The sequence below is a fragment of the Cyprinus carpio genome, unplaced genomic scaffold (genome assembly GCF_018340385.1).
Source record: "Cyprinus carpio isolate SPL01 unplaced genomic scaffold, ASM1834038v1 S000006694, whole genome shotgun sequence".
NCBI lineage: Eukaryota > Metazoa > Chordata > Actinopteri > Cypriniformes > Cyprinidae > Cyprinus > Cyprinus carpio.
Window position 1 is genome coordinate 155,180 of NW_024879306.1, and position 11,322 is coordinate 166,501.

The 11,322-nt window shown below is 35.8% G+C and overlaps 1 protein-coding gene across 1 annotated transcript; it reads left to right on the top strand.

Annotated features, from left to right (window-relative positions):
* Positions 1-184: 184 nt before the first annotated feature.
* On the top strand, positions 185-6,882 carry sfxn1 (sideroflexin 1). Its single transcript, XM_042755400.1, is given in 13 exon segments — positions 185-337; positions 2,670-2,839; positions 2,963-3,133; positions 3,264-3,345; positions 3,348-3,364; positions 4,276-4,351; positions 4,504-4,589; positions 5,223-5,350; positions 5,688-5,737; positions 5,940-5,989; positions 6,092-6,139; positions 6,232-6,250; positions 6,252-6,882. Coding segments are annotated over 12 exon segments (969 nt in total). The 5' UTR covers positions 185-337; positions 2,670-2,675; the 3' UTR covers positions 6,330-6,882.
* The last annotated feature ends 4,440 nt before the right edge of the window (positions 6,883-11,322 follow it).

Consider the following 11,322-nt stretch of genomic DNA (forward strand, 5'->3'; position numbering starts at 1 on the left):
CCGCTAGTAAGGAATGTGAAGGATAGGCGTTCTTTATGTTTAAAGTCTATTACCAATAAACACGCAGACTGCTGGAATACAAAAACATTGTTTTAGGTCGAGCTCGATTTGTGAAAACTTTCACAATCGCATTTTACCATGTTACAAATATTTTCCAAGCTATTGAAAACTTTTATTATGAACAACGTCTCTGGTTGGCTGGGCAGAGGGCGGTGTTTACTGCAGCGTACTTCACATTGATTCGTAAATCCAGAATTAGCCTCCTCAGTGCGGGAGACTGATAGCTGCAGCGGAGCGCTGTGATTCGGTCTGACGGCGAGCTTTGCACTCTTGCACTGTAAGTGACCTTTTTTATAGATTTTCACGGATGCCATCGGCCAGATATGTTTTTCTTCTTCCTTTTTTTTCTTTACTGGCTGAATTAGAATGTAAACCCTTATGCCGCCAGGAAGTGGATTTGTGATGTGGCATCCAGAGGTTGATAAAGAGCTGCACAGCTGGAGTTGTACAGATGGTTTTAAAGATAAAAACTTACATTGATTAAGATTGTTATCATAAGGAGCATCCCTGCAGTATTTTTCATCATGACATTTAAACAGAATATTATTTTTTATATGGATTTATGACATATTGAAACCCCCAATGGAAGCCACCTAACCGGTACTGACTGGTTTTGAACCATTCTTTGCCATTGGGCTAAAATGATGAAATTCTGACAACTGATTTCAAAACGAGACACCATATAAATAATGTAATTTATCCTGCAGTGTTCGCTCTTTAAAGAGCATCATTGTTTTAACATATAAAATATAACCTATGATGTGTGCATGCATTTTAATAATAAGCTATTAAAATAGAGTCATATATGGTCATGAATGCATACTATTGGGCAGTAAGTGAGCTGTTTGGGGGGAAAGTGTCATAAAACACGGCGTCTTTGTTCAAAGTTCAGTTCAGATCAAGAGGCGCGTGCATCGGTCATTATCTTATTACTGCAATCCATAACGTGCGCGCGCTGTTGTGGTGTTTTCATTGTAGGGAAACGTAATGTAGTCGTTTTGTTGCGATATCCGATTCGTGAATCAATTGTTCTTTTGAGTCGGATCTTTGTTTAGCGAATCGGTTGAGCCTGTCTGAACCCTAACTATTATTCACTAAAATGACTGAACGATTCGTAGACGAATTGGATTGAATCATCTCTTGTCAAATTTGAAATAAACCTGAACTAAACTAAACTAATCGGTAAATAGAAGAACATGTTATATAAAACGTAAATTAAATATTTTAATATTTACTTTGTATATAAAGTTGAGTTGGTTTCACTAAATTGAAAATCATGCTCCGATATTTAAATTAATTTAATTAAGTACTTAATGTATATACACATTTTAAGTTCGAAAACATTTTTTGGGAATTATGGCTGATCTACATAAACACTATTATTAATAAAACATAATAGAATTAAAATGTAAAAATAATAGAACAAAAATCAATGCCTTCATATTGAGACGTTTCTTAGCAATTAATATGCCACACTGAATTCTTTTCGAATCGGTTATTTGAAACGAACAGTTCAAAAGAATCGATTAGCGCAGCTGAGTCGGTCTTGCTATCACCAGTCAGACGCGTTACAAACTGGACATCAAGTGATCTCGTGCAAAACACATGCACATGATTTGATTTAAAGAGACACGGGCCCACTTTTGTAGCTGTCAGCCGTTGAAGCGTTTGATTTATTGTCCTCCTTTAGCCGTATCTGGTGCATTGTCAAGATAAAATGTCACCAAGCTGCACATTTAAAGCGCGTGATTTATTTATTTCTGCCACTGCGAATGATTTTTCTTGCAATATGCACTTGTAAATAAATGCTTAAATTCTGTTTCTCCTTAAAATTTTATCTGGACTCAACCTTGAAGCATTTGATAATGAAGCTGGTTTTCTATTTGTCATTGGAAAGGCATGGTTCAGCCAAAAATAGTAACCTCGTATAATTTTAAACAGGTATGGCTTTCTTTCTTAAGTGGAAGTAAGGAAAATGATACAGTGAATGTTGATTAAAATTGCAGTCCTTCACATTCTGTCTAATATCTTTTGTCTTTCACAGAAGAAAGATGAAAATAAATGAGAATGAGTAACTGATGACATTTTTTGAGAGAACGATCCTTTTAACCAATCCCATATTTAAAATACACTGAGACTCAATTTCTAATCTGTTGCTTTTTCTAGTTTTGTATAGAAAAACAGGCTGTATATACACAGAGGCGCTGCTTTTTGTATGTGGAATAGCCTTATGTCGTTTTCAGTGTGACTGATGTTTTCTTTTCTTTGGTTGGCTGGTCAGCTGTCTTTAGCAGCTACATGCTGATTCAGCGGTGGCTTAACCAGAAGAAGAATGTCATGTGCAAGCATTATTTGGTTTTGTTTCTGGAGGGAAAAATCTAAAAAGGCTTTTGATTTACTAGATGTTATTACATTTTAAAATTTACTAATTTATTCAAATTAGATTTCACAATGTTACTGTTTTCACGTATTTCGGAACAAGTAAATACAGTTTAGGTGCAGAGACTTCTTTTAAAAACAATAAAAAACAGAAGTGTACTTACCATCAAAAATAACTTGTGTGTTACAAGATAAAAAGAAGTGTTTTTAACAGTGTAATGTTTTCACAGTGTACCATGGCAGCTGAGCTCTCCACCTCCATAAATATTAAAGAGCCACGCTGGGATCAGGGAACATTTGTGGGGCGAGCAAAGCATTTCTTCACCGTCACAGACCCCAGAAACATCCTTCTGTCAAATGAACAATTAGAAAAAGCACGTCAGATAATTCTGGATTACAAGTAAGATTTTTCTCTGCATTATTTATGTAGTTTTGTATAGCGTTTCATGCTACAAATGCGACATAGTTTTCTAGATAACAAATACGTTACCATCATCATCATCATCATCATTTCTCTTTGAAGAAAAGGGGTGGTAACACCAGGTCTCACAGAAGACGAGCTATGGAGGGCAAAGTATGTTTTTGACTCCGCATTCCATCCAGACACAGGCGAGAAAATGCTCCTGATTGGTCGCATGTCTGCTCAGGTCCCCATGAACATGACCATCACTGGATGCATGATGACGTTTTACAGGTGAAATCATGCTGAATTTTGCTGTGTAATCCATTATTGTAGTGTAGCTGTAGGAATTGTTGGACATTTTCTGGATAAATGATTTGTCTTCAAATAATGCTGAATATTTATATTTTTTTCTTGCTTTTAGAACAACTCCAGCAGTTCTGTTTTGGCAGTGGATCAATCAGTCTTTCAATGCAATAGTCAACTATACCAACAGGAGCGGAGAGGACCCCCCATCACAGTAAAGTGAGTAGGGTTGGGTATCGAGAACCGGTTCCAAATTTCCCTTAACCATGTATTCAATAAGACACGGGGAGTTTCGATTCCACTTAACGATTCCTGTGTTCGCATTTTAATGTGATTTTAAACGATTTAAGCGCAGGAAGTGTAAGAACTTGTGTACTGTTTTGTGTGCGCGGCACACATCTGAAGCGCGAGCACAGAGAAACGTAACGTAAACAGGCGAGAAAGAAAACAAATAAGTATTTTAGATCCGCATGCGTTTGGTGTTAAAGAGACAGCAGCCTAATAAACAAGCTGCCTGTCATTCATTTTAAACAAAGAACTAAAGAAAATCATTCACTGATCTTGACTGAATATCTTTCGTAACTTTCATGAGGATTAATCTATATTTTATTTATGAAAAGAAAACGGTAGTGTTTTTAAGCATTTGATTTCAATTTTTGAAATTTGTTCAGTTGTATATATTTATGCTATTAATAACTGATTTGTTTGTTACTATTTTATTACTGACTGTGTACTTGTCTTTAACAATGTAATGTTATGTTAGTCTAGTTGTTTATTTTTGTTAAAACTGTAGGGCCTAAGTGTTCTGTAGGCTGCTGCTCATGTATTTTTGCTCATGTTACAGTATAGAGCTGCAACAGAATGCTTTGTAAAAAGACAGAATAAATATGTTTGACCTTTTTTATTGGGATTTTTTTTTTTATCTTATTGGAATCAAAACTAGGAATCGATAAGAAGGGGAATCGATAAGCAGAATTGGAATCAATAAAATTCAAACGATACCCAACCCTAAAAGTGAGAGGACTTTAGATCATGCATATGAACATTTGTTTCACTTAATGCATTAATTATCTTGTGCTCTACTTTGACCTAATTTACAAAATCCCTAAATTCCTTATATGTCCTTGCAGCCAGCTTGGTACAGCGTATGTATCAGCGACCACAGGAGCCGTGGCTACTGCTTTAGGACTAAATGCATTAGCAAAGGTAAAGGTCTTGCTTTCTAATGTTTAAGGGCTGTAACAATTTCACAGAAAAGTAATACATATTAGAATGTTTCCTGCTCAGTGCTCACTTTTTGTTTTCATGTATTAATCAATATTCATGTTTAAACTAAAAATGATTTTACTATCTTTCAGCATGTGTCTCCATTAATAGGACGCTTTGTTCCTTTCGCTGCTGTAGCTGCTGCTAACTGTATTAATATTCCACTCATGAGACAACGGTAAATAATTACCTAAAACAAATCTTTTGCATGAAGAGCTTTGACCTCATTTTACTAGGGTTGCTCAGATTGGTTGTTCGGTAGTCTCTCTCATGCCTTTTATATATGTGACCTTGGACCATAAAAGCAGTCATAAGTAGTAGGGGTATATTAGCAATAGCCAACAATACATTGTATGGGTCAAAATGATTTAATTTTCTTTTATGCCAAAAATCATTAGTACATTAAGTAAAGATCATGTTCCATAAAGATATTTTTTTCAATTTCCTACTGTAAATATATTAAAACTTAATTTTTGATTAGTAATATGCATTGCTGAGAACTTCATTTGGACAACTTTAAAGGGGATTTTCTCAATATTTTTATTTTTTGCACCCTTAGATTCTAGATTTTCAAATAGTTGAATCTCAGCCAAATATTGTCATACCCTAACAAACCATACATCAATGGAAATCTTATCTTTTGTAATATTATAAATGTCTTTACTACCACTATTTTAATGCATCCTTGCTGAATAAAAGTATAATTTCCAAAAAAAACATTTGACCGGAAGTGTATATTGTGTGCTGCTGTTCATGATTTAATAGACATGAAGTGATGTAAACTATGTTCTTCCTTTTGTTTTTGAATCAGTGAACTCAAACATGGCATCCCAGTAACAGATGAGAATGACAATCGGTTAGGAGAATCTTCAAAGGCAGCTCAACAGGCCATCACACAAGTAGTGGTTTCCAGAATCCTCATGGCCTCTCCAGGAATGGGTTCGTTTACTCTAAATCTCTGAATCTGTCTTTTATTAAGCTGACTGCAATAGAATAGGACTTTGCACCTATGTTTATAAAATTCATGCACGTACAGTGACGTCCAAAAGTCTGAGACCACACTGAAAATCTGGAATCTAGTTTTTAAATCTAGTAATAATGTTGAGGGATTTTATATGTAATAGAATATAAAATATCAGGATTTTTATGAGTGGTCTCAAACTTTAAAACCCCACACTGTAGGTCTTATGCACAGGCAATGCTAAAGTGCATAACTGGTTTGTGACACTGTAATTACACATAAATAATCTATCATTCTAATTAAATCTTCCTATAGCCATCCCTCCCTTTTTAATGAACTCTTTGGAAAAGAAGGCCTTCCTGAAGGTAAATTCTAACCTACATTATAAACATTTTGTTTACATGAATGATGATAAAACCTTAGAAGTATTCTAAATTAAAGTTTTTTAGCCTTAGCAGAGCACGCAGCTACAGTGTCCGGTCTGCTTGAATGCAGTAGCCCTTAAAATAGCCCAATACAATCATGGGCTTTGTTGCCAGGTTGATTTTCTCCCCCTTTATTTTTCAGAGGTTTCCGTGGATGAGTGCACCCATTCAGGTTGGCTTGGTTGGGTTCTGGTGAGTTACCAAAGACAGATAGATCGTCTAATAAACAGTTATTTCTTAAAAGGCATTCAAGAATTTGTGACCCATTCTTTTCTACATTCTTTTTTTTCTTAGCCTTGTGTTCGCAACCCCATTGTGCTGTGCGCTATTCCCACAAAAGAGGTGAGAACATTCTCAAAACTCTTTCAGAAGAATTCATTTTGTTTTTATGAATCATTCTGTTGCACTTCATAATTCTAATTAAAATCGTGCAGCTCTATGGCAGTGAGCCGTTTTGGAACCAGAGCTGCAGGAGAAGATTCGAGCCTGTCGTCCTGGAGTAGAGACTGTCTACTTCAACAAAGGACTGTAAAGACAAGCGTCAGTGAATCTGCTCTCTGCTGTAATGGTTTCACCTACCATCTTTGTGTGCCAAAGTTCACCCGTTCCTCTCCATGACATCCCAATTCAGTCATTTTGTAAGATGGTTTTACATTTTTGACTGTGTTTTAATTGTTTTTAAGCTAAATCCTTATTGTCGTTGTTGATTTTTTTGCTGATCTTTTGTCTGACGGTACATACTACTGTACATACATGTACATTTCTTTTTTTTGATTTCTGAAATAATTTTGTTTGCTGCCAGATTATTCAATGTGCCATTCAATGTCGTTTTCAGTAAGGATCAAAGATAGCTGGTGTTGACCTTGTTTTTCTTTTCCGTTAGTCTGTATTGCATCGTTGTTTTCAGTATTTCATCTCTCCATGAGGGTTGCAGTTTATATGTTAGTGCCAAATTTCATTTCAGTTTCAAGAAAAGTCAAGGGACCTCTTAATGACAATAGTGCAATCCTTTGAAAAAAGTTGCCAAATACAAACCTCTGCTGCACATTTCCTTAGATGCAGGTTTAATAAAGCGATAAACTACAGCATGGGTTTTAAGAAGAGTTTTATCTATTTTACTATCCTCAGTATTTGAGTTTAACTAGGATGTTATACAAGAATAGTGTGTATGTTCTTATATTTTCTTCTGCCTGTCGACGGTGCATGAACAAACTTTTTTGAATGTGAAAATAGTGTGAGGTTAAAGTTCAAACGTGTTCTCATTGGCTGCTCCAAAGTCCACTCCTCCAGCAGTTCAAGGTAACACATAGTGTTTTAATATAAACTTATCAAACCTGCATCAGTTTTCTGTTTAATGAAAGCCCATTTACTTAAGTCCAGCCTACAAACTTTTTCATGTGACATATTTTGTAACGTTTAAGGTAACAAACAGTGCTCTACATTAAACCTACCAGAATAACTAGAATAATCAAACAGTGTAGAGGTTAATGACTAATGGAAGCTAATGTGCCATTTTCTGTATCTTTTAAAGAAAGGACCCAATCCAAATGGTAATTTTTTTTTAACTAATGTGACTTTTCCTTTTATTGCCTTTCCATAAATCCTGTTTCTGTTTGCCATCTATAGTACATGGCCAAAGTATGTGGACAGCTCCTGTGAATTTATAGGTTTGGCTATTTCAGTCATTTATGATGACAAGTATTAATGCAACTGCATAACGAAATTCTATCTAGAGATTGGGATTTTAAAGGAATAGTTCCTTGTTTTTGGTTACGTTATGTATTTTTAGATTTGATGATGTTAATCTTTGTGAACGTTCCATTTAATTGACTAAGTCTCCATGTGTTGAGGTATTTAAATATGTTTAATGTTTACTACCTAACCTACCAAGAGAGCGTATCAGCTCTCAGTTAGCTGTGTGTTGAGCGCTCTGATCTTTGTTGATGTGCCACATTTGTTCAGTTCTTGAATGTAGTGTTGGCAGTAATGAAATCAAACTGAGAGCATGTACATTTCTGTGGATATATGAATGGTTATGTTGGTAGCCACTCGTTGTTCTTCAAGATTCCCTGAATGTTTTCAGTGTTATGCATTACGGATATCTGTGAAAGATGATGGTTAAGGAACAGTTTTTGGTGTTTATAATTTGTTGAATATTATTTTGTGGTCAGATCAGGGTCGCCAGCATCTCCAATATTCACAGGGCCCGGGACAGTACTTTCAAAAATTTCTTTGTCCCCCTTAATGATGGCCCTAAGTGCTCAGCTCTGATTTTTCCTATTCCATTTGAAATCTTTGATACTTACAGATCTTGTATAAATGAAATGAATTCATAACTGATGTAAACAAGCAAATGCTGGTTTGTTCAGGAGAATCACAACAGTATTGTTGCCACAAGGATCTTTAGACCGGAATTTGCAGCACACCTGTTCTTTTTGATCTTTATGAGGTAGCTGATTTTATTCATTATATAATAAGTGAAATGCAGTGTTTTCCTGGACAAGAATACATTCCTTTGTGCATTGAACACAGCATAATACTGTTTGTTTCCTGATCCCACATTACATAATCAATAAATCAAGACATCTGCATACTGGGAACTAAACGGGAATACTCTGAGGTGACCCCCGCTGAAAAAAACAAACAAAAAAACAATAGAAACCATCACAGGATTTGTAATGGTTTTATTGGATATAATGGCAATTGAATTGGTTTTAATGGAAACTGTAATGGTCCCTGTTGGTCTCTACTGGTAATTTGCTGGCTTCTATTGGTGAATTGTTAAAACCACTAAATCCCAGTGGAATATGTCCCAAAACACACTACATGAAACCATTTTTTAATGGTTAATAGTTGATGGCTTGTAATGTTTGTAATGGTATTTGTAGTGAAAACCATTAGAATTTCCATGAAGATTTCTGTTTTTTTTTTTTGTTTTTTTTTTCAGCAGGGAGGTGTAACTCACTGGTCTGATCTTTAAATGAACAAGTTGCTTTCGTACAATAATTTGTTTACAGTGAATGAGATGGGTGTATGATTTTAAAGATGAATATTTTAAAAATGTTTCTTATTTTACAGTGAATGGATATAATGTACTGTGTGGATTACCTAAATGAAATAAAGAGTATTGAGCAATTGATTGATTTTGTGGATTGTCCTCATAGCAAATTTATTTCTTTATTTTTTGTGTATATCACACTAGATTTTGGGGCTGAGAAATTTTATTTCTTACAGTTTGCTCAGTATAAATGAACAGACATTACTTCACTTACCTTCAACTGCTATTCATCAGTATTCAGCACTCATGCCTAAACATGAATGAATGTCATCGCATTAAATAACAACATGTTTTTGAGGGTTAACTTCGTGAAACGTCACATATCTAGAAACATATTTAGAAAGCTGATATTCTTGTGATTGGAATGATGCAAATCATTTAAAATACAATCAACTCAGCAGGTACAATCCTTGTCTTTGTAAGACCGCCAGCAAGGCTTCATGCTGTGATCACATTGTGTTTCCCAGCTATAGTCATCTGCAGGCATCTGTTTACTAAAAAAATGTAGGCTGAAGGTTTTGTTTTTTTCCAGTGTGTTCAATGTTCTATTACTCAATACCCGGAATGACTTACAGTGATTCTGAGGTTCTGTTTAGGAACAAACCTCAGAGTGTCACCTTTCAAAAGAGACCAAATCATGCATATACTCCAAAACGGTTTAAGAACAGCATGCAATTTACTTAGGGTATGCCTTATTTTGTCTCTTGACCAATTTTACAGGAATGCTAAGGGGTTAATGTGATGAACTACACCTGTGTTAACGTGAGGGAAACCGACTTCACCCTATAAAACCTTTTTTTTTTATTTTTTAGAAAAGCTCTAAAATTATTTTTTTAAAAGGTTTCTGCTTTATTGTTATCTTTAAAATTCATAACTTTTAAATGTGGCCCAAGTGTCTTCTGTTGCTGATTGTAGATAAGGGGTATAAAAAAAAAGGGTAGAGGGTGACACATACTGGACAAACTTGGAACACAGCACTTCAGGCAGTTTACTGTAGACACAACAATATACAATCTGTAGATGATATCTGTAGATGATGTACTGTACAACAACAACAAAAAATCACTGAGTTGGAAAAAGTATCACCCGTGTCAGTATTTTGTTGAACCAACTTTTTGATTTAATTGCAGCCTTTAGTCTGTTGGGATATGTCTCTACTAACTTTGCACATATAGACTTTGCAACATTTGCCCACTCTTCTTTGCAGAACTGATCAAGTTCAGATAAATTTGATGGCGACAGTTGGTGGACAGCAGTCTTCAAGTCATTCCACAGTTTTTCAATGGTGTTTAAGTCTGGGCTCTGACTAGATCATTCATGCAAGGACAATCACCTTTTCTCCTTCAACCACTGTGTGGTCAGTTTTGCTGTCTGCTTTGGGTCATTGTCATGTTGGAAGGTAAACCTTCTTCCCATTTATAACTTTCTGGCAGAGGGCAGCAGTTTTTCCTCAAGAATTTTATGGTATTTTGCCTCATCCATTTTTCCTTCTAGGTGCTCCAGTCCCTGCTGCAGAGAAACTCCCCAGATCAGGATATTACCATCTCCATGATTTACTGTAGGAATGCTATTATTTGGATGGTGAGATGTATTGGATTTCTACCAGACATCTCATTTGGTGTTGAGGCTAAATAATTCCATTTTAGTCTCATCTGCCTCAGAATCTTCAAGGTGTGTTTTTTGGCATGTGTCGTGACTGCATGTGGCCTTTTCTTTTCTTGCAACCCCTCCCATACAAGCCACATTTGTGAAGAATTTGTGACTGTCACATGCACACAATGACTACTCTTTGTCATAAATTCCTGCAACTGCTTCAGAGTTGCTGCAGGCCTCTTGGCAACCTCTCTGAGCAGTTTCCTCCGGCTCTTTCATCCAGTTTGGAGCGACGTCATGATCCATGGAGGGTCTGTGTTGTACCGAACACCTTCCACTTCTTAATAATAGACTTCACTGTGCTTCTAGGCATTGATAAAGCCTTTGAAGTTTTTTTTTTATCCATCTCCTGGCTTGTGCCAGTCCACAACCGGAGACTTTTTGACAATGCCTTTCCACCCATAGTTTGATTGTTTGCTTCAGTTGCACTACCAAGGACTGAAATGCTCCAGGAAAGCTATTTTCATGCTGAGCTAATCAAAATGACCACAGCTGATCACAGTTGAAAGTTGATATCTTTCACTTGGAAGTTATAAGTTTCACTGATAAATACAGCTGGATAAAACAAAAACTGTCTGTCTTCATTTCAGTCCGCAAAGTAACAAAATGTTATAATATTGTGATCTGAAGATCCAAAGCATTCATTGGTTTGATGGTGTTTATGCTACAAAAATTTAGAAAACATTGTACCTGGGGTACTTGTAACACTTATTCCATTTCCTAAACCCAAACAAAACATTGAAAACTGTCCCTAAGCATTCTACCCCAATCCCAATGAAGACGAAAACATTCATTTTCTGGTTATCTAGCTCTC